Source organism: Diceros bicornis, chromosome 27 (assembly GCF_020826845.1).
Source record: "Diceros bicornis minor isolate mBicDic1 chromosome 27, mDicBic1.mat.cur, whole genome shotgun sequence".
NCBI classification, from domain to species: Eukaryota; Metazoa; Chordata; class Mammalia; order Perissodactyla; family Rhinocerotidae; genus Diceros; species Diceros bicornis.
In genome coordinates, this window is record NC_080766.1 from 30,475,671 (window position 1) to 30,500,071 (window position 24,401).

Genomic DNA, 24,401 nt, shown 5'->3' on the forward strand with positions numbered 1-24,401 from the left:
AGGAAACCCTCTCTATGAATCATGAGCCGACAGCATGTAAGTCACTCCTATGGTGATAACAAGACCAGGCACACAAAAGGATCCTATAAAGGGTAGAGTTGTTATAGGGCCATCAATAACATTTAAAGTTATGCATCATGAGGTCTTGTTAGCTGGTCTCTTCTATCATTGGAGCACAAACAGCCAACCTGCACGGGTCAGTCAAGAATCTAATTCTTCACTTTAGTCATTAGATAGTGTAATTGCAGTCAAGACTACCTCTTGAAAGGGAACTGGGCAAGTTTTATATCAAGATATGGACCTGGACACTGAGGTTTGAAATATTGTTTCTGGAACTGAAAAAGAAACACAAAGGCTGGGTTTTCAGGTTTTAACCTGGGCTGACTTTTCTTTTTAAACTTCATTATGGAGGTGTTTGATCAACAACTGAGGGCATAGGTTCCTTCTTCTTTTTTTTTTTTTTAGCAAACATTCAACTAATTTTTTTTTTTTTTTTTTTGAGGAAAATCAGCCCTGAGCTAACATCCATGCTAATCCTCCACTTTTTGCTGAGGAAGACCGGCTCTGAGATAACATCCACCGCCAATCCTCCCCCCCCCCCTTATTTTTCCCCAAAGCCCCAGTAGACAGTTGCATGCCACAGTTGCACATCCCTCCAGTTACTGTATGTGGGACGGGGCCTCAGCATGGCTGGAGAAGCAGTGCATCGCTGTGGGCCCGGGATCCGAACCTGGGCCGCCAGTAGCGGATCGTGCGCACCTAACCACTAAGCCACTGGGCCGGCCCTCAACTAATTATTTTTATTATTAATTTGTTATAACTCCTTGAGGCAAATATTCATTTGGCATGCCTCTTATTTAATGTTAGAAAAGAGTTATGAAGATGCAATGAATAAACAGCTAACAGATCTGCTTTTATTGTAGAAAGAACCTGTGGGTCCTCCAAGTACACTTAATTGGCATGTTAAAAACATCCCCATTCTTGACTTTCATATCTAGTGCCTGGATCAGTGCCTCTTGATTCTTCCCTTGAATTTGCCAGAAATGGAAATTAAGAAACAAGTATAGTCATGGATCATTGACCTGTCAACGTTGTGGACTCTCTAGGGCCCAGGTGAATAAGAAACTTCTAGGTAAGAATAAAAGCAATAGCATCAAAGGTGGTGCTTTTTAAATAATTGTCCTTATAATGGTCTGTAGACTGGTTGTGACTGGCAGCCCTGTCATCTAATGGTAGTATACTTTATAAATGAAAGTATTGCCTTTACACGATGAGTTTCTCTCTGCATGTTGGTATTTCAAGTAAAAGTCATTAAGGGATTAAGAAAATGTCACATCAAGATAAATGTCAGTTTTTCAAATAAAAAGTATAATCATGATATGGAGCGCTTTCTAATAGTTGTTTGCAAAACTGACTTTTTCCTGAGAAACACTACCTTTGAATTTTGATACTGTACTTGTTTGCTGCACTGACCAGATGGTGCTGACCTAGGCAATGTGCCCACTTTACCAAGGCTAGGAACTAGTTCTAGGAACTAGCAAGTGTTGCTAGGAACTAGTTCTGACTCTATTTAAATTATTTTTAATTGCAGAAGACCATCACATGACAAACACTAATATGTAATAAATGTGGTTGTCAGTACTATTTGTATTGATGGCATAGCCCCCTTACTTGCGTCTACTAATATGTTCTTATAATAATGGTTGTTTCCTAACAGAATTATTCTTATTAAATAACTCTTGACATCATATTGACTTAGACTGATACTAAAAAATCCAGTCCTTTCAATAGCATTATGTATCTATAATATGATGATATTGAATGAGTATCTACTACTCTTCTTGATTTTGGAGGACCCATAGTGTAGATGTCATTAATGACATTGGCAATTTCCCAGTTTGAAGGGCACACGATAGGATTGCATTTCTTGGCTCCTCGTGCTTGGGTCAGGCCATGGGCTGGTTTTGGCTGAGGAGGTGGGAAAGATGCTGACATTTGTCACCCTCCAGAGATCTCACTGCCCCTGACAGGTGACTAGCATGGTTATCAGTGCCAAAAGAAGCATTTTCCTTTTGAATAAATATAACTTTTTGTTTCATTAATACTTCAAGTTATGTAAGTGCTCTTATTTATAACTTTCTTTTGATTGCTAGGGAGTTTAGGGTCAAAACTGTGGGTCCTACCTTAGCAATTAGTCAAGATACAAGTCAATATGTAAGATACATATTCTACTCATGTTAGTCTCATCCAGCTTTGTTTTTCTTTTTTAACCTAATTTTCCCCTTTGTACCAACTCCTTTCCCCTTTTAAAAAAGACTTATCACATTGTTTCAAATGTATTTTTCTAGGCTACTTCAATTCTTTGTAGAATAAAGATATAACAAATAAATAAATACTTATGGTAGGGGGAAGCTGAATAATATTTTCTCGTAAAGAGAAGTGAACTATTCAGATCTGATGTAGTTGAGTTGGGTTAGAGTAATAAAAAAGGCCTCCAACAAAACACCATCCATAGTTAATCATACTCTATGTCCCTGCAGAATCAACTATAAGAACTAAAAAGAGACTGTGATGGTAAATTTTATGTATCAACTTGACTGGGCCAAAGGGTGCTCCGGTTAGATATTATTTCTGAGTGTGTCTGTAAGGGTGTTTCCGGATCAAATTAGCATTTGAATCAGTGAACTCAGTAAAGCAGATGGCCCTCCTCAATGTGGAAGGCATTATCCAATCCACTGAGGGCCTGAATAGAACAAAATGGCAGAGGAAGGAGGAATTCACCCCTTTTGCTTCCTGCCCGACTGGCTGAGCTGGACATCAGTCTTCTCCTGCCCTTGGACTGAGATTTTCACCATTGATTCCCCTAGTTCTCAGGCCGTCAGGCTAGGACTGGAACTACACCACCAGCTTTCCTGGGACTCCAGCTTGGAGATGGCAGATGGTGGGACTTCTCAGCCTCCACAGTCACATGAACCAATTCCTCACAATAAATCTCTTCCTATACATATATCCTATTGGTTCTGTTTCTCTGAAGAACCCTGACTAACACAGAGAACAATATCAAAAGACTAAAGTCCCTGCATACTTATGACATTCCATTCTCTCTAGATAACATAATCCTTAAACCAGCTAGGAGAAGGGTGGCTGATACCTATTTGAAGGCTTTCTCTGTATTATGCTATTATGGAAATGCCACATGACCATTCTGTTGTTTCAGTGGCTAGAAAATAATTACTGTTTTCTTTCTTTTGTAGTTAAAATGAATCATCAGAAGGCAGAATAAAACTCATTGGCATTGACTCTTGAAAAGACAATTCCAATGGTCCCACTGTTATCAAAATACTCTGGGACACAGTTATCATTCATTTACAATGGTGGCCCCAGCTTGGCTCAGCTCTTTCTGGAGTTTTTGCAGCAGAACTCTCATGGCCTTGTTCACAGTCGCATTGGCTCTCCTCAGTCTAGCCTTGCTGTTCTTGGCAAAGATCATCTCTTGGATTTAGGTGGATGAAGCTATCACATATCACAGGCAGCCTGAGCAGCACAAAGACCATACTTTAGTTTGTCTTGAGAGCCCCCATTCAAGTCTAGATGAAGATGAGTAAGATAGTTTATAGGGTCTAATTCCTAGGTGACAGAGTTGGCTTATAAGATGCTTGGAAAGTCTCTGGGTAAAAGTCTTCCAATAACATGTCCTGGTATCTTAAGAAGCCTGCCCCGTATTTCAACCGGATTATTTTCCAGAAGGTAATGCAGTGCTACAGAGACAGCAACAAAAAATTCTCCACAAATTCTCAGCATCCATTGCTAAGGGAAATCCATATGTCACAAATAATTGGCATAATGCTGCTATCACAGTAGCAAAAACTTAAAATGGAATTTGGAGTACTCTTAGGCAATTTTGAGGTATTCTTGTAATATTTATAAGGGTTTTTATTACCGCTTCTTTCCATTGAAAAATAGATGTCTTGGGAGTTTATATTGGCTAACCTGTAGTGTATCGTTCCTTTTATAACCTTCTCAGTATCAGGATAAACTCTAAACCATCAGATATGATTTCCACTCAATAACTTCAAGTGAACAACATCCAAATGTGTGACATGCAATGTGGCTAAAATAATAGCTTTACCTCAAGAAAGAAATAAGCTATTTCAGCATAGGAATAATCTTCAGGAAACCAGTTGAGTGATATCAAGTCTCGGAGCAGCAATTTTAAGAAGAAGTTTCAAGCTCTAGGTTGTAGCTCTCTTTCACCTGCCAACTGTGCATCTACACTATCCTCTGAGAAGAATGCACTGTTGGTAACACAATTTTTAATCTTGGTCATAAGTAGAACAAGCTAGGTATAAGTAGGCTTTTAGATCAGTCTTTATTGTTGTAAAAGAAAAAAATCACTCATGCCACATTGAATGATTACAACTTATATCTACAAAGGTAACAGTGGAATGTAGAAAATAGCATTGGATCCCAGAAAATCCTGACATATAGAAACCCAACTCCTTATGGAGTAGGCTGAATAATGGCCCCCTAAAAATGTCCATATCCTAATTTCCAGAATCTATTAATATGTTACTTTACATAGAAAAAGGAACTTTGCAGATGTGATTAAGTTAAGGATCTTAACTTATGGGAGGTTACTCTGGGAGGATTACTCTGGATTATCCAGGTGGGCCCAATGTGATCACAAGGGTCCTTATAAGATGGAAGTAGAAGAGTCAAAAGGCAGAGAAGATGAGATGAAAATGGAAACAGAGGGGAAGAAAAGGCCATGTGATGTGGGGCCACACACCAACGAATGAGGACAGCCTCTAGAAGCTGTAAAAGGCAAGGAACTGGATTCTCCCCTGAAGCCTTCAGAAGGAATGCAGCCCTGTTAACACCTTGATTTTAGACTTCTGACCTTCAGAACTATAAGAGAATAAATTGGTGTTGTTTTAAACCACTACATTTGTGATCATTTGTTACAGCAGCAGTAGGAACCCAACACACCTCATTTGCTCATCTTTCCATGATTATGGTGCATGAGACTGCACAAGTTTGATATTAACATCAAGTGCATGTATCAAGAGGAAAAATGACTTGTTTGAAGTAGAAATCTTTATAAATTTCTCTATGCCTGTCCATTCACACACACATGCTAACCACATGCATGTACACAGATACAAGTTACCCACAAAGAGAGTCCAGAGATTTTTCCTTCCATTGGACTGTGGTGCTATACCATTTACAAATTCAGGCCACTTTCCTCCTGCCTCCAAGTGAAATCAAAGAAAAGCAAAGGATATTCCACGGTGTTGGTGAACAGAATAGCTGTCTTGTTTGGGAATATCTTTCGGTCTTAATTCCTTTGTAAGCTTCTCTCTCCAGAGGTATGGTCTGAAGGAGAAGGGAAGCCTATGCTAATAGATATTAATAAATGGAGTGGAAACCAGTGGGGTTTAGTTTAGCTTCAGAAGATAATCCTACGAGAAGAGCCAGATTGCATCACCCAGGTGTGCAACAGAAGAGATTATGCTCTTTAAGGAATACAGACTTCAGACAATAGAGCAGGAGAAAAAGACTTCCCCTGCAAAATGAAATAGGCCACCTGGAAAATAGGAAGGAGTGGAGTTTTAGGCGGATTACATGAACCTAAAGAATAAACTCTGCAACATCTAGGGAAAATTGGTACAAAGATGATGTGTAAGAAAAAATACAGTGGAGGAATAGTTTTTAATAGCCAAGTACTGAACAAGTCTAGAAGTTGGAAAGTTAAGAGAGAATACATTGAACACATTGTCATCTTTTTTGCAATAAGCTTCTTTCATAATGGTAGCAATAAAAACTATACCTCAAATTTGCCTGAAGGTAAACTTTTGAAGGAGAGAGAGGCATGTAGCCATTAAAGGGCAGTCTTGCTGGTGTCATGGCATATCTATAGCCTAGTAAAGTCATCATGAATCTGGGTCCTGTTCCTCAGCTCTTTTAGCTTTTTGGATAACTTCATTTTGTAAATTTATCTGATAACTATCAGGCTTAGGAAATAATTATATATGTATATCAGTGTTTCTCAGTGCATTAGAATCTTCAGAGAACTTTTTAAAAATACCGATGCCTGTACCCCATTTCTAAATATTCTGATTTATTTCTTCTGGGGTATGTTCTAGGCATTGGTATCTGTTAAAAGCTCTCCAGGTGATACTTACATGCAGCCAGAGCTGAGAACCACTGATTTATGTTAATCGAATTCATATTTTTAAGCCATAGCAATAATGATCATAGCTACTATTTGCTGAGTGCTACAACATGTCTATTGCTGTAATAAGTTCTTTACATATTATTAGGGAGGAAGCGTTATCTTGAACGTATAGATTTGGAAGATAGAGCATACTTATAGTATTTGAACCCAGGTTTGATTTCAATCCTGGGTTCTTTGTGCTATATTAACTTATTAATTGATAATAGGAGGTATATGTGGCAGGAAAGTCAATAATTTGCACAAAGTACGTCTGGACTGTGAGAACCCAAATGAAAGCAAATGGCTCTTTGGTGAGAGCAAAGTTAGAACCATAGGAGTTGGAGCTTTATCTTAGGAATGAATCCATCAAGCTGAGAAAGTTTGAGAAGTTGCCCATGTATTTTTGAGGGAGACTCCTGTCCGGAGAGCCGGACCCAGCTGTAAAATGTTGTGCCTTGGATGATGCTGCAGGTCCTGTGTCTTCTTCTGCCAGGAATTCAGACCTACACTGCTCTTCTACTGTGACATCTCTTTAGATATGAGAATTAATTAGATCCTGATTTTAAATCTCTTTGGTGACGTTTGCAAAGAACATTAATCTCCTTAACGGAGTCACCTTTCCTCAAGAAAGGATAGTTGGTAAAAAAAATTGTAAGAGGTATTTTGTTGTTGTTAAAATTGTGTAATAGATATAACAATAGATATTTTTGTGTACTAGATGTTATAATGGCACTGGGCACAAGGTGGGGAGGGCTTTGCATGGCATGCTAAACAATGTGTCCCTTATACTGAAGGCAATCAAAGGGTAGGGGGAGGACACTCAGGAATTTCAAACATGAAAGGGAAAAGGTCAGATATTTTATTTAGAGTTAACAGTTTTTGAGGGTACATGGAGGCTGGATGGGGAAACGGAGGGGTAGCGGACTTGTGACAGAGAGATCAATTGTTCTAACATAGAAGGAAGATGATGAGAGAGATGGAGAAAGGGAGGTTGAATCTGAAACATATCCAGAAGGCAGAATCTACATTTGGTAATTAATACATCAGAAAGTTGAGAGAGAGTCAAGTGCATTCCTAGGTTTCTGCCTTGAGTGATTGGATGGTATTTCTAGTCACCAAGACAGGGACAGGAGGAGAAATTGGTTGGTTGGAGGAAGGATAAGGAAGAAGATGCAACATGTTAAGTTTGGCATGGAGATTTAATGACATTGGGTGAGATCTTCATAAGATAGGGAGACTTCGTAAGTCAGGCTGAGAAGAGATTTGGGAACCATTGTTGTGACGTAGTGTAGGTGATGCAGTGATAGAGTTAGAATTGGGAAGCATTGTATCACTCTTGTAGTTTTGCCTAGACACACTACCACTAATAATATTGACGATGATGATCTCTAGCATGTTGAATATTTCATGCATCAGTGGTAGGCTTAATGACTTATAGGCATTGTCACATTTAACTTTTCTCAAAACAAAGTGAGGTATGAACTGTGACATTTCCGTTTTATAGATATAACAAATAACAAATCACTGGGTCCTCTACTATGCCACCTCATCCAATACATTGGAGTTCTTCATGATATTTTATTTCCCCTTTACTCTGGCACAGTCTTTAGCACATAGAAAACATCCAATACATGTTAACTGAATAAGTGATGAAATTTACGTTGTACAGGATCACCCTTATAACAGAAATGATTTGGCCAACAGACGTGTGGAAAGTAGGATGGAGGGATCCTTCTGGTAAAATCTTGCATTTACGAAGGGTTGAAGAAGCAGATGTTGTAAACATGGTGAAGTGATTTTTAACCTACTTCAGTCTTCAGACTTCTTTAGAGAATCTAGTAGAAGCCATAGACCCTTTCCCCTGAAAAAGGCATATTGAGGGTCACAAATATCCCCAAAATTTTGAATAAAGCTGAGGTTCACTGATCCTACTATAGGCTTAATATACGTTTTGCTACACATATCTTCAAAATCTTTACATGGTTTCTTCTAACTACCTCCACTTCTATTGCAAGGATAATTTCTCTTATTGCCTATTACAGCCAAATGTTGATGTAGCCAGAATTAAGCATTAGAGCATTTCTGAGGCATATATGTGATTTTTATTACCTCCCAATTCAGATTGAAACAAATCTAAGTCTTTTTCCAAATCTACTCTTTGAAGATTTTTAAGAATCTTCAAATGGGCATCCTATACACTAAAAATATGGACAAATTGCAAACCCATTTGGTAAATTGTTGGTTATCCCTAAAGGTCAATTAATTCTTGTATGTATTTAACAACATCTTACAACCAAAACTAACTATGTGGTGAGGAAATGTAAATAGATTTTAATATTAGCCTGAGAGAAATGTAATTAGGATGAGAATGTGCTGCCAAAATAATTACATAATGTACTACAAATTATCTTTCAGTTAGTATAAATTGAGATTTATCATTATTACATTGTGAGCATTTATCCTAAGTAATGAACTTATCATTAATTGACTGTCTCTAAGACTACCAAAGGACTCTAGGAAATCTAAAAGAGAATGAATTGCTTAATTATTTCCCTATTTCTTTGAGAGCCTACTAAGTACAAGGAAGTGTGCAAGTTCTTTATGTCTAGACTCTAGTTAAGAAGATTCTTGACCACTTGTGGACATGGAAGCTCAGAGCTGAAGGGAACCTTAGCAAGATTAGAATCCAACAATCCTACTTTACAGATGAGGTAACTGGGTTGATGAAGAATCAATAGACTTGCTCAAAGTAGCATATTTAGAGAGTCTAAGAAACACAGGCCATAGCTATCTTAGACCCTGGTTTGAGATTCCAGCCTGGCCATTTAGTGAATGACCTGGAACCTCATTTTTCTCATCTACAAAATGGGATAATTTGAGGGGATAAAAAGATATCATTTCAGTCCAATGCATAGCATATTTTTGCACATAGTGAGTACCCAATAAATGGTAATTATTTTATTCTATTAGGGTAGGAGCAGAATTTGCAACTGGATCTTCCAACTTTCATTCTAAGACTCTAGTCACAGTCCCTTACTGCTTTAGAAATTAGCTTCATGGTCTCCAAAGAGTTTGTAGGCATCGTATAGCTGTACTCTTGTGACAGTCATTTTCAAGGTCTCTTTTTGCATTAAAGGGGCAGAGATTTGGGTTTTTGTTCTTGTTGTTTTCACTGTGGTATCTTCATCACCTCCAATCAGTGCTCAACAAATATGTGTGGAATGAAAGATTGTATTTCTCTCCTGTGTCCCCACCACATTCTCTACTCAGCTTCAATACAATTAGCATTCCTTAAGGTCTTATATAAACTAGAAATGATTGGATGTTTGGGAATAAAATGAAACAACTGCATTCAAGAAGTATAAAGCTTAACGAAAATGTGTTCCAGGTTCCATTACTAGGAGAATCAGCTGACATCTTATGGTACACAGCAGTAGCGGAATAGGAAAGTTTCTTTTCCTTTTAAATCCTGAGATAAGTTTCAAATCCCAGCCTAGCCACTTGCTGGCTCTGTGGCCTTGGGCAAGTTACAAAATCTGTCTGAGTTCTGTCAGTTTCTTGGATACAGAATTTTCTTATAAAAATTAACAGAGTGATGCATTTCACCTGCCTAGCACAATGTCTGGCACACAGTGAGTGCTCAGTAAAAGGTAACTCCTGAGGTCTTTGGCCTATTCTATGTGTTTATCATTAGAAATGATGGACTTGAGGATCTGACTTAGTGGATGCAGGTTCCAAACACTGGTTTGCAACCTCTTCACGTATCGTAGCTGTACTGCTTGACTTGGTGTTTTCTGTCCTGACAGATGAAGACTGATGGTGCTTCTGTCCTGTGGAAACATGAAATGAAACTGATCTAACCACCTCTGCTTGCCCCAGTCACAGCCGTTAGGCACAACTTATATGAGGAAAGAATCAATGCAGAAAATTATTTGATTAATCAGCATTGCTGTTGCACTCCCTAGCAGAGGGAAGCCAGGCGTTAAAAAATACATTTTCTCCCTGGCCTTGATTTTATGTTAATTGAAAGAAAAGGAAAAAATAAAAGCAAGAGTGCACACACGTTTACAGGAGAACATGCAATATAATTCGACAAAATATTTTGGTACTAAAATGTTTTGTGGAGACTAATGGCTGAATTATAGCTTAATACTCATTGCCACAAGTGTTGTGAGAGGAAACAAAAATCTCTCCTCTGATGCAGTTGTTCATGTAAACAAGGGAGTGGGTTCCCTGTGTCAGAAACAGTATGTTCCCACTCACCCACAGGCTGCTCTCCAGCTCAGGGAATCGGCCCAGCCCTGAGGCAGCTTCCCTGCTGGATGGAGTGCCACAGTGCCCCTCCCTCCCCATCAGAGAACCATTAGGATGCCAGCTACTGTGCTAGAAATAGTGACTTGCTTTCTCAAACCTATTACAGGATTTGAAAGCGACTATGCCGTTCTCCAAAGAGGCCAATTTATTTTCAGGAAGGAGAATCACAAGCTGAAATGCATTACAGTGCTTAATAATATAGGATTTCAGCGGTTGAATGAAATCTTCCTTTTGCGGAAACTGAGGCACAGAGGAGCAACTTACTCAAATGTGCTTGGCAGAGTTGAGCACAGCCTACTGACCATGGTGGAAGGAAGGCGATTTTGGAGATTACCCATTAAGAGCTCCTAGCACAGTTCTTGGATCATTCATTCACCCATTTCCTTTACTCATTCAACAGAGCTCTATTGAGCATTCACTATGTATCAAGTAACGTAGTAGGTGCTGGGGATTTGGTAGAACAAGACAAGGAAGTCTTCTGTCCTCTTGGAGCTGCCAGTATAGTACGAGGTATGGATAACAAATGAGTCAACATCCTTAATTAATTATAGATTTTTACTAGTGTTACAGAGCAACTAAGTGGAGTACAAGGTCATAGGGAATGAGAAAGGAGCTCCTGCTCCTTTATCTATCAAGAGACAACCGTGAAGGCTTAGGTGAGGCCAACTTTGTGAAGGAAGGTTCCAGGCATTGGCAACTTCAAGTGCAAAGACTGTGAAGTGGGAAAAGGAGGGCATGTTATGTGACAAGGTAGGGTGCCTCTGAAATAGAGTATCGAGGACCAGAGGCTGGCAAGGAGGCTGGAGAGAGAGGCAAGTTCAGGTCATGCAGGCCACAGATTTTTGCATTAAGAGCATGCTCAGTATATGGTAGACGAAATTATTACTAACTCTAAGCTTCAATTTTCAGTTGCAAAAGAGGGAGAGTATCAATTATATCAAGGGTTATTGTGTTGATTAAAGAAGATGGCTGTTTATCATCCAGCATGGCGCCAGGCAGATGTTAGGAGTTGCATATATACAGTCTTCTTATCCTGTGCCTTTTCTTTAAATTCATCTCCCAGCAGCCACTGAGTGTGACGAATCACACTCAGTAGGAGTGAATGAGTGTACAAGTGGGGTGGGCAGTGAAGAGATAGGAGGATAGTGGGACTTGAGGGATGGGGGAGTGAGGAGGAGCTGGGGACCTTGGGTTTCTGCATTGAAGGCGGATTAAGGAGAGATCAGCATCCTCGCAAAGCAGAAGATGCCTGCTGGGAGGTGGTAGGTGGACAGGAGAGAAAAGGACACCAAGTGACCTGATGGGTCCCATGCGCATTTATGGGTCCCATGTGCTACTGATTGTTGGGGCCGCTCTCTGACTGCAAAAACTCATGAAAATAGCTTGTTCATATGAAAGCCTTGCTCCTCTGTAGCCTAATCAAGTCTTGACATTTGAATTTCTAACTAATTTTTGGGAAATAACTTTTCAGATTCTCATCATATAGTACTTGTTCAATATGAATAGAAATAATTACTTTGCTGGAGTGATTAGCATGCCCAAGAATAACTATAGACTTTTTCCCAATTTTTACTTTTAGATAAATGTCAAATATCTTCTTTAAAGTGCATTTGATTTCTCTTTTCTTAAGAATCACTAAAAAGTGGTAAAATATGATGAAGGTGTAGAGACGTACAGGGAAATAACGGGAAATCTGCATGAGAAGAAAGCCAAGTTGACCCGGCAGAGAAAGTTTTCTCAGCAGTGGTTTTAGTCACCAAAGAAGTAAAAGCTATTAATACTAATTTATCTAGAGGAGACCAGCAGCAAGTGGTTGTGTTTTTCCCAGACATTTCTGGAAGCCTATTTCAGAATGGAATGGTTACCCGTTCTGAGTGGGGGCCCTTCACAGTAAAGTAGGCACACAGACTCTGAGATCAGGCAGATCTGGAGACCATATGGCAGCCTGGCTATTCAGAGAGTGACCTTGAAAGGGGCACTTAACCCAACTGGACTTCAGTTTTCTCAACTCTGAAGTGAGAACACTGAATTTACCCTTAGGGGTTGGTTGTTTGAGATGGCATGAGACAATATATAGGATGCCAGATGCCGCGAATGGCAGCTCAGTAAAAGAGATAAGTCTCTTTCCTTTCTTTCTTTCCCTCAGGTAGAAAGAGATTAGTTGAGTAATGACTGGAATCAGGACCCTGAACTCCTGAACCCTCAGGCTCCCTAGAGAGGCAGACAGCTCAGGGAAGGTCTCTTTTTGTTTCTACAGCTTGTTGCCCAGGGCTAACGCAACAAGTCAAACTGGATCACACAGAGTATTGCCCTCTTTTTGAGCAGAGTAGAAAGTCCTAAAGTCTTCAGTATCACTTTTCAAAGCAAAACAGCCTCTTGGAGATCCATTAAGCCAAGCTGGGTCTTCTGCTGTGATTGCAAAAAGAGCAATTGTACTTTCACACTCAGTAAGGTAGGGCTTTCACACTGGAACCTTTTAAAAAGGTTTTCCTCCCTGCCCGATATTTGAAGATTATTAGTCTAGAGCAGAAAGCAGATGAACAGTCTCTTTAGTCGCTTCCCCGAAGCTTCACAGCCAATCTTACCACTCACATCTTTAGGAAAAGTAAACAAGATAAACATGAGAAGACAGAGGATGGAGAAAAAAGCGTGCGGATGGCTAGTGCAAAGCTCAACTACTTCCACTCCTCCCTGCGCCCATCAGACATTTCTTGAGAGGGTATTTTGGTTAGTTTTTTTAAAAATTGTCCTTTGAATGATGTAATCTCTATGCTACCAGGAAAGAGCCACTTTAAGTCCACACTTATCAAAATGGAGGAGAAAATCTAGCAGACCTTTCCTGTGCCCACCATGCATTTCTCCTGCCTATTCCAAGCCTACCCTCTGGGAGAGATGTAGCCAATTACATGAGCCAAATGGGTATCTAACGAAGAGAAGCCTCATCAGCAAATGATGCTCTTAAATGTAGCAGAAGTCCCCAGCCTCTGGTATAACAGGCTCCTGGGAAGGGATGCTTCTTTGCATTTTGAGGGCTACACATAAAATCTGGGTGTTTTTCTCCGTTCTGGTCCACAATCCATTATACACTTTAATGAACTGTATTAAAATTCTCAAATGAAGCCTTAAGATCGAGGGCTGCTGATTGTGTTTATTTACCTGTAAAGTTCTTTGGTTGCTGACATCACTGCAACATGATTGCTTTCTTTAGTGAGAGATAATTATAACATCTAAAACTTTGTTAATGCTACTGTGGTCTAGAAGTAACAGATACTCTCTGCCTAACTGGAGAAGCAACATTGCACAGTGGAGACAGCACTGGATGGGATAAGGGAGGCTGAGTGCCAGTTCCTGGCTGTGTGACTCCAGGAAAGTCATTTTACCTCCTATAAAGTGAGAGGATTAGCCTTGATGATGTCTGTGGTTGTTTTCAGCTGCAACTTTAAATATGTTCTATGATGCTATTAAGTAGATTTCTTAGTATAACCATCCAGGAGATCATAGAGACATCTAGTCTACATGCCTGATTGTCCTCTTTCAGTGCAATTGAAAACCTAACTCTGAAGTCAATGGCTTCAGAGAGATGCCCTCAAGTGTGGGATACAGCACTGGAGAGTCAGGCTGGATGACTGCTCTAAGAGAGCTCTCCCAAGAGGTTCAGAAATCCATAGTTCTGCAGAAATCCATGCAGTTCTGTGTGTGGAGAGGTCAGTCTACTTATGAAATTAGTTCCCACTACCAGTCAACCATACAGCACACCCCAGACCTTTTAAACCAAGAAGTGCAATAACAACTTGTGTCATTTTTAGATAAGAACATTCCCTTATGTCACAGTAACCAAAGAACATTCCCTTATGTCACAGTAACCACTTAAATACAAAGAGACACCCATTAGGCCACATAAATATAACCTGGCTATTTTTACTTACTTCCCTCAAATTCAATCCCCTGATCTTTTATTAATGTTTCTATTTTAAACATGTGGCTAGCCTTTCGCATTGACTTTGTCTATGCCGGGGTTTCTCAACCTCAGTGCTATTGGCATTTTAGGCTACACAGTTCTTTGTTGTGGGGGCGTCCTGTGCATTATAGGACGTTCAGCAGCATCCCTGGTGTCTAATTACTAGTTGCCAGTAGAGTGTCACTACCCCCATTATGACAACCAACAATGTCTCCAGACATTGCCAAAAATGCCTGAGGGGACAAAATCACTCTGGGCTGAGAACCACTAGTCTATGCTTTATTTTTTTTAATTCTGAATTTTCTTTCTTTGGCGTAAGACCAGTGCTATATCTTGAAGTTCTCAGAAATTATTACTCTGTTGTCATTATTGTTATTCTTAACATCACTAACAGCTTTCATTTATATAAGATTTCACAATTTATCAAGTGTTTCCACCTATGTCATCTGTGGAGATTAATGCATGGCAGCTCGTCTATAACAAATTAGAAGAGAGAAGCATCTTTTCTGTAACTGTCCCTGTGTCCCCTCTTCAATATGCTTGGAATCCTGCATGTTTGATAAAAGAGTTCTTGCCATGAGGAAGATGTATTTTTTTTTGAGGGGGGGAAGATTAGCCTTAAGCTAACATCCATGCCAATCCTCCTCTTTTTGCTGAGGAAGACTGGCCCTGGGCTAACATCCGTGCCCATCTTCCTCCACTTTATATGAGACGCTGCCACAGCATGGCCTGACAAGCAATGCGACGGTGCGCACCCGGGATCCGAACCCAGGCCGCCAGCAGTGGAGCGCGCGCACTTAACCGCTATGCCACGGGGCCAAGCCCAGGAAGATGTATTTAGGACAAGTCAGGCATTGCGTACATGAAATCTGGCTCAGACATAAAAGAAAAGATGCTTAATCACCTTCAAAGGATACTCTTCTCTCAGCCTTTGCTGGCAGGATCTACATACCTCCCAGGATGTACATAGGACCACACATCTACAATTACATATCGACAGGTGGCTTCAACGAAGCCACTGAACTCCCTGAGCCCTTTGGCTCTTTAAAAAAAAATTCTGAAATACTGCAATCTTCAGCATAAACTGGACTGCTACAGTTTTATCATGCTGCGCTAAGTGAAACCAGATGGCATTTTCAAGAAAGAGAAATGAACATTTCCCCCACACTTCCACCTCCTCCCTACCTCTCTTACCTGCTTAAGGATTTCAGCGGCTGTTTCATGCGAACAATCAAATATCACATAGAACTCCTTGCCCTTCTTCATCTCCTTGAGTAAAGGCTTGGCATCTTTATTCCCAGAGGGCAGCTGGCGGATTTTGATTTTAATGTTATATCTGGAGGGAGCTTTGATGAGCTCTTGCAGACGAATTAGACCTAGAAAATGACATCCAATCATGCAACAGACTGTTCTGTCAAAAAACTATTTGTTCATTGCCGTTTACAGTGAAATTCAGATCATTCCTAAAATGTATCAAGAGGCCACCTACCTAAAGGTTACACTATTGACTTCTTATTTGTCATTCCTCTTTCTGGGGTGGATTAGACTGTATTTTCCTTGTGTGAGTGTGTGTGGCTTGGAAGCACAATTTTCCCAAGAGCATTTTGAAGTTAATTAGAATGCAACTGTTCTCCAGCTTTCAGCCAACACCTCGTATCTTTAACCAATCAAACCTATAACTGTAACACTTTTGTAAACAAAAAATTGCTTGAAGTTTCCAAAGGTGCTCAATGAAATGGATAACACCTGTTCACTTAAAAAAACAGAATACCATAGAATACCAGAGTTTCTTGGGGCTGTAAACCTCTGTAAGCCTTTCATCAAGTATTTATATATAATATACTGTTTACCAGCTAGTTGGTTGGGCTGCTGTATATAATCTTCCATTTCTGCCATATAAACTATTTATAAATGTCTCATTATATTCCCTTTCTAATATAATTGCACATTGAATTGGAAAATCTTTTCTTGATTAAAAAAAAGACTACAGGATTTTTAGAGATTATGATGATAAAAGCAGAAACAAAACGCTTTAAAAATCCACCATGGGTAATTGTAGGAGAGTATATACGGCCAACTAACTTGGAGAATGTTTGATTTGTCACGAATATGAATCTACTCAGCTGCCACCATATTTTACCAGAAGTGCTTTACTAGGGCGAGACAAACAGCTATACAAAGCCTGCGTCTTATTTCCCCAAACATTAACTGATGCTTGCTACGCTGTGACGTTGGCTCTCACTCAAGGACTCCCATCACATTGGAAAATTGACTTTTACTTTTTTTTTATTACACGCTTCCGTGCCTTCAGGATTTGTCAGCTCCAAGAAATCAATAGGAAATATTAAGCCTTAGTATTCAGATGGAAATTGTGGTAGGCACTGTGCAAGATACAGCATGGATGCCAGCTACCTCTGGACTTGATGCATTTCTTTCATTGTCTTGTTTTATTTAGTTATTTTTCTCCCCTCAGAAGCCCTATTTTTGTGACTCAAATGTTACAAATTTCCTCCAACGCAGTGGATAGGTTTGGTTTTGATGTACAGCAAATTTGCAATTAAACTGCTCTTCAGAGTCAAACGGATGAGGCAGTGAGGGGAGGGGTTGTAGAACCATATCAAGATTTAGCACTCATTATCCTTTTTTAATTTTTACATAAAAATTGAAAGTGTTAGAATGATACCCTCCTGGACCCTTGCTTCTTTTCAAATCGATCAACGTGGTGGAAGGCTCTCAAGCACTGATAATGATCCATTTGTCCTTATTTCCGGAATCTCTTGTCCTGAGCCACTGATGAGTACTAAAAATGGAAGAAAACTGAACATATGGACTTGTGTATTTATTACTTGTTATATTTGTTTATCTTCACAATAATCCTATGAAGCAAGTGTTATTATCTTCTTTATTCCAAATAAGGAAATCGAGGCTCAGAGCAATCAAGTAATACAGAGTAACAAAGACGGTTAGGGAGCCATGGATTCAAATTGTTGTCTGTGTGAGTCCAATACCCAATCTTTCCACTTCACCACCCAGCCCTACAAATGCAAGTTGTTGATGCTGAGGGAATAGGTACAGCTCAGGATTGTTCGATGAGATGGGGAAAAAATAATAACAGGGACCCATTTGCCTTTCCTCTTTACCCCAGGCTGCTCACCTCTCTCGCCTGTCTTTTCCTATCGCCCTCCTGCTTTGCAATCACATATAATTTCTTTTTTTTTTTTTTTTTGGCATGACCACAAGTGAGATCAATGTGGCCTTTAAATAAAATGGGAAAAACATTTTAAAAGTGCATTTCATATGCAGCAATGACCTGCTCTTCCGTTCTTTGCCTGATGGAATGTCGATCTTGAAGTACATCTTCCTATCATGATGACTCACACACATGTGTATGGCATTCAAAGTTGAATATGTTTTCTCACTTCATTCCTTCATTTTTACGGGAAAACATTTTCTGGATGCTCATTATATGCCAAGCCCCATGCTAAGTGCTGGGGGTGCAACATGAACACATCTTGCTTTAAGGTCTTCACAGCCCATGGGAGAATTTCATCTCATCAACTCTCGTGACATGGATGGGGCATCAATTACTACTTAATTTTATACATTATGGGTTGAGGTTGATGGAGGCTGGAGTGGCTTGCTCAAGGGCATGTGGCTATTAAGAGGCAGATCTAGGGCTTAAAGCCAGGTCCACCTTCTGACTCACAATCTAGGAGTCTTTTCAGCAGACCAATGGCCGCTCCTGCCTTTTAGATTTCAGATCCACTAACCGACTGAATAACTAACTAGCTAACTAACTAACTAACTGACTAACTACATGTGTAAATAAATAGCTGCATAAATAAACAGAGAAAAAGGACTTTGGATCACCATAAAGTTTTCAACCTTTATTTGGCAAATGAAGCCATTAATAAACACACTTCCTCCCCCTCAAAAAAAGTGACCATGCACTTTCACAATTGTTTCATAAAAGAAAGCTATTTTAATGCCAATAGAGGAGAAAGGAGAACAACTCAGACCAGTTTCTAATTGGGATAAATTTATCTTTCAGAAAAACTTAGTAGTAAGCCCTTAATTTTCTCATTTTGTCTGCATACAGGTGAATTGGCTTCAGAAGGGAGAGGATCAGCAGATTTAGAGATTACAGGCCCAAGCTGGGGGAAGAGTAATGAGCAATTGAGGTTCATATTTCTCTTCCCAAAGCAATTGTTTGCTTAAAAAAAGCCTTTCTGCCTTCATTAGCAAATGTTGTAGAATTTACAATTTAAAGGGCTTTTTTAGTTCACAGGAGACAAAATTTAGAGAAAGCTTTCTCTTATTTGCATTTTGCAGCAATCCACTCATTTACACTTCATTGTAAAGAATAGTTAAAAATTATTTGCAAAACAAATATTTACAGTACTTCAGGGAAAGGACATTGATTTAGGCACACCTCTTAACTTCGCTAATGGTCCTCCTGGGTTTGGATACTAGCCTGACAGAGTGACCAAGTGCTTCCAGGACTGGAGTCCAGTTGCAGAAAATGGTAATGGTGCACGCAAACCTGGTAACAATGAGCGGTGGTTTTTCTAGCCCACCACGGTGGAGGAACCTTAAAAATAAAATGCAGATAAGGAGAGAACCAAACAAACTCAATTGAGGGACATTCTGCAATAAAACTGACCCACACTCTTCAAAAATGTCCATGTCACGAAAGACCAAGGAAGGCTGAACTGTTTTAAATGAAAGGAGACTGAAAGGACATGACAACTAAATGCAAAAAGTGATCCTGGATTCAAAACAATGTTGTGAGGACAATTATTGGGACAGTTATAAAAATTGAAATATGGTGTGTGTGTATATATATATAGAGAGAGAGAGATAGAGAGCGTGTGTGTGTGTGTGCACGCGCACGCTCAAGTCCTGTTTATTTTAGAAGCATTAACAGCGGAACCAGGAAGGAGTGATGAGAAACAGACAGCAGTCCTCTTGACAGGGCCAGCTCCAGCACAGTCTCTGTCTGTGAGTGTGATCAAGGCCGACCCAGCAGCCTCCGTCAGCTCTTTCCTGGGAGGAGAGAGTGTGAGGGCAACACGGGCACAAGTGACCCTGCATGAGGGTGGAGTGGGGTGAGTTGACTCTGGGTCCCTCCGAACCAGGTGAAAAACGCCAGAGGGCCCACAACACCCTTGACCAAGAGCACCCCAAGCTGGCTTTATCTGTACCTGGGGCAAAGCTACATTCTGGAGGGGAAACCATGCTGCCCTCTGGTCACTAAGAAGTCCCCAGGTGTTTAAGAACAAGCTGCGCTGAGCCAGCCCTGATGGCCTAGCAGTTAAAGTTCTGCGTGCTCCACTTTGGCGGCCCGGGTTCCGTTCCCAGGCGCAGAACCACACCACTGTCAGTAGTCATGCTGCGGTGGCAGCTCACATAGAAGAACCAGAAGAACTTACAACTATACACAACTATGTACTGAGACTTTGGAGGGGAGAAAAGGAAGAAAACGGGAGGAAGATTGGCAAGACATGCTGGCTCAGGGCGAAGCTTCCCCTGCAAAAAACAAAAAACAAAAACCCAAAAAACAAAACTGATTTTAAAAACAAAAAAAGAAAAACCTGTACTGAGGCCCTCTGGCTAGCAAGCACCCACTCCCCCTGGCCTCAGTCAACTCTGCAGTACCTTTCATTTTTTTTTTTTACTATTATCATATTTATATAAGATAATAGTGTTGTATTAGCGTTAAGTTTCCTGTATTTGATAATTCAGTGTGGTTATAACAAGGAGGTTCCTAGCTCTTAGGAAGCACACTCTAACATATTTAGGGGGTGAAAAGGTTATGATGTCTACCACTTACTTTAAAATGGTTCAACAATACGATTATTTACTACTATTATTGTTGTTGTTGTAGTTGTTTTTATATTGAGAGAATCATAGAGCATTAAAGCCAATGTGGCCAAATAATACCAATTGCTGAATCCAGATGAAGGGGGTACAGGAGTTCATTGTACATTTCTTTCAACTTTTTCTAAGTTCAAGTCTTTCTAAATAAAGACTAAACGTGGAGATATAGATGAATACCACATAAGAGCCTCCTTCCTCCACTCCCACCCCCAGGAATGCAATTGGAAGCTGCACCTTTGGTTTGACAAGTGCTTTAGAGCAAGGAGCCTGTTTTTGAGCTGGGCTCTGCATATGGAGATAACTTTCAAAAATGTCCAGATGGCCAATTCTAAACACTTGCTACGGCCACCCGTCTACTCTGTGCACCCAGATATGGCACAGAAAATTGCTGATTTGCATGCTCATCGAGTGACTCTGGGAACAGGTGGAGCATATGGAGGAGAGAAAAAGAACCTGCTATTTCCAGTGAGTGTTTAAAATTTCCCATGCCTTCTCCTTAAGTAATAATAAACTTTGCTATTTACATTGCCCCTTTTTATGAAGTAGGCTACATGCCTTATAAATAACTCAGTGAACCTCAGAATATACCTTTGAGGTGGATTGGTGTCATTCTATTTTACAGTGAGGAAAGTGAGGCATGGTGAGGTTAATTGGATCGGCCCTGAAAATGAGTCACAGATGTCAGGAATTGGAAGGGACCTTAAAGGTCAAACTCCTACTGGATGCCTGAATCCTCTCTACACAGCTGTTGCTGAACACCTCGCCTTTTGAGAAATTCTCTCCCTCACGGTGCAGCCCAAGCCATTTCTGGACAGCTTTAGTTATGTTTAATGAGCATCAGTTCAAAAGAAAAGTACCTCGGTTTTTCTTGAGTCTTAATCCAATTCCCTGTTCATTAAACCACATCAGTGGGTTTGATGCCATAAAAATGAATGTAATAAACCGCTAGCGCCCAAAGATAAGATTGCACATTTTAAATGTTAATTTCTTCTTCATTTGAACTTAGAGACATGCAAAATGGCATTTCACAAACTTATTGGTGTATTAATATACCCAAATCTAACAGGATCCTTAAGGGGATCTATGTTCCCTCCAGAGTGGAGGAAAAATCAGAACTGAGAAATGAAAATGCGTGAGTGAGTGAATTATCTGGAGAAATACAGCACTTTTAAGTGCAGATCTTCATACATATGATTTTTCAAAAGTGCATCAAAAAAAGCCTAGCCACTTCCCAAAAGAAAAATTGTCTCTTGATCGCAAATGACCTCATAGAAGAATCCAGTCAAAATATTAGAGATTAAGTCTGTTGTAGTTAGCTCCACCGGTATATTTTGGTCCTGAATTCTGGCTAATATCACTAGTAGCTAAAACTAATATACTTGGCATGCGATATCTGAAGATGGGTTTCCTGAGCAGAATTCTGAAAATTTGAATAGGGTTCTGGTCAGGGGACTGGAGTGGGTGGGTAAGAAGAGTAGAAAAGAGTGAGGCAGAGAAAAAAAGGAACTTTGCATCCCACAGCTATTTCAAGTGGAATTGTGGGAGGACATGTAACAGAAGTGTTTGGCTAGCACTAGTGGTCATAACAACACAGTGGGGTGAGTTGTGATTGCTGAAGGTGAAACAGTTTTCTTATTCTTTTATTCGGCACTGACTGTATGCAGAATATCTTTTATTTTAGCTTGGTCACCTAGACCAAAATGTTTAATTTTCTTCCAGTCCAAATTTTCGGCCTCTGTCAAAATTCTTGGTTCTGGACAATATATTCTTTTTGTTTTCTATGGGAAAACGGAGAGAAATACAAGAGACACAGCAGATCTAAGTCACTATTTAAATACAGCCATAAGAGCAGCTATTTCACTCCTTTATAGGGCGGTTGAGCATATTAAATGAGTTAAATTATATGAAGTATTTAGAACAGTGCATGGCACATAGCACTCAAGAACTGAGTTACTATTGTGAGTTTCATGGTTGTCATTTCTCTTGTGTTTTCTCCTTTATTGTTTCTTTCCATCACTGACATTTTTCTGTATGTTAATCTCATTTCAAATTAACTCATTGTAAAGCTTTGAGACTATGTGTCAAGTGATAGTTAATAGGTCTTTATTGTAGGCTGCATTTTAGAAATCTCATGGCCCTAAGGTGTTGAGATACATGACTTAAGGCAACCACAGATGAAAAAAAGCTTCTTAAGGGCTATGTGCTATGAACTCAGGGCTAGAGTCATCTGGCTGGAACTCACTTCCTTGGTGGCCTCATCTAGTCTCATCTATATGCTAAGGACTGTCAATTTTGTATCTCCAGCCATGTTCACGACCGAACTCCTGATATCATCCTTATTCCTCCAAACTAGCTCCACCTATACGCTTCCCCATCTCAGGTGATGGCAACTCCATCCTTTGGCTCAGGCCAAAAAGCTTAGAGTCGTCTTTGACTCCTCTATTTCTCTCTCACTCAGCCTCCACTCCCTCAGGGCATTATGCCAGCTCAAATTCAAAATATTTCCAGAATCTGACTATTTCTTACTCCTCTATTGCTATCACCTTCATCCCTTGCCTTGATTTCTCTAGGATCCACCTGTTTTTTATCCTTGCTTCTCTATATTTTATTATTGCTTCTTTATATTGTATTATAGTACAACAGCCAGAGTAATCTTTTTATGATGTAAATCTGATCACAGCACTCCTCTGCGGAAAACTCTCCAAGGGCTTCCCATTTCGTGAGGAGTGGAAGTTCTTCCGTGGTCTATAAAACCCTCCATGGTCTACAAGGCCCTCCTCTCTGACCTACTCTCTCACCACCCGTCCCCCTCACTCTGATCCACCCACGCTGCCCTCCTTGATTGTTGTAAATAAAGGTTTATTGGAACACACCACACTCGTTCATTTATGTATTGTCTATGGCTGCTTTCTTCCTACAGCTGCAGAGTAGAATAGCTGTGACTGAGATCCTATGGCCCACAAAACTTAAGCTATATACTATCTGGACCTTTAGAGAAAAAGTTTGCTGGCTCCTGTTCTACAGAAATGGCTGTGGCTACATTTCACTAAGATTGGCCTTGAGAAAGCAGAAACTGCTGAATATCCTCCACACTGCGTTTGGTTCTCAGCTTCTCAGCTCTTTTTGATGTGTGTGAAGGGATAGAAGCCAGGCTTCCACCAGGGGTCTAATGAAGCAGAGGGGATGACCAATGAGCAGCAATTCTCATTGCCTAGGGTCACCTCTGAATGTGGGAATCAGAAAGAAGTAGGTGACTGATGGAAAGAACATCCAGGCAACAGAGAAAGAGAGAGATGAAGCGAAACAAAGCTTTTCTCCCCCCAACAGTTCTCTAGGGTCTTTCTACATTTTCACTTTTAGAGGACAGAATTCTGCTTGCTAGTACTCAGTGAACTGAATTTTGTCCTTAGAGACATACACAGTGATCCTCTTGATTTCAATGGGAGTCATGGGCCATTTGGTCCCACAGACATCTGTGCTGGCTTTAGGCTATTTAACAAACTCCTAAACAAATCCCAATAAAGTGCTCTTTAATGGGTACTTAATTCTGATGTGAAGGCGGGTGCTGAGCACACCTAAGTCCTTTCTTCCCTTCAGGTTTAGTAAGTTTTCTCCTTTTTATGGCTTGATAATTACTGCAACCAAAACCCTGAGTCAAGCAGTATTAAATCCACTCAAAGTCAAGAGATGCCTGTTTTTATTGATCTCAGTTGACCTGTTGACTCTCTGAGTTCCAATTTAACGGCTCAATTGATTATTCATTTACATTTTTAATGTCTTTGTGGGCAAAATCATTTTAATATGAATCATCTCTAACTTAATGGGCAACATACAAACTCATTTCGGATTTTCAATTTCAGCAAGCATTTACTGAGCAACTGAGTTCAGATGACCTTAACAGGGATGAAAAGGAGATTTCACTTTCTTGTAAAAGATAATAAAAATGATAGTTTAATTTTTCTCTTGTGTAAAATGGCCATCACTTATAGGTGCTCACTTGAAATCAGAAGGATGGTTAGGACATCGACTTTT

At 40.0% G+C, this 24,401-nt stretch overlaps 1 protein-coding gene across 2 annotated transcripts in view; it reads right to left on the minus strand.

Annotated features, from left to right (window-relative positions):
* Positions 1-24,401, minus strand: part of GRIK1 (glutamate ionotropic receptor kainate type subunit 1) — a 134,000-nt gene that overhangs the window by 103,985 nt on the left and 5,614 nt on the right. For both annotated transcript variants that reach the window (XM_058522989.1, XM_058522990.1), the window contains exon 3: positions 15,684-15,865. In XM_058522989.1, the coding sequence (XP_058378972.1) occupies positions 15,684-15,865 (182 nt within the window). The remainder of the gene's footprint in view (positions 1-15,683; positions 15,866-24,401) is intronic.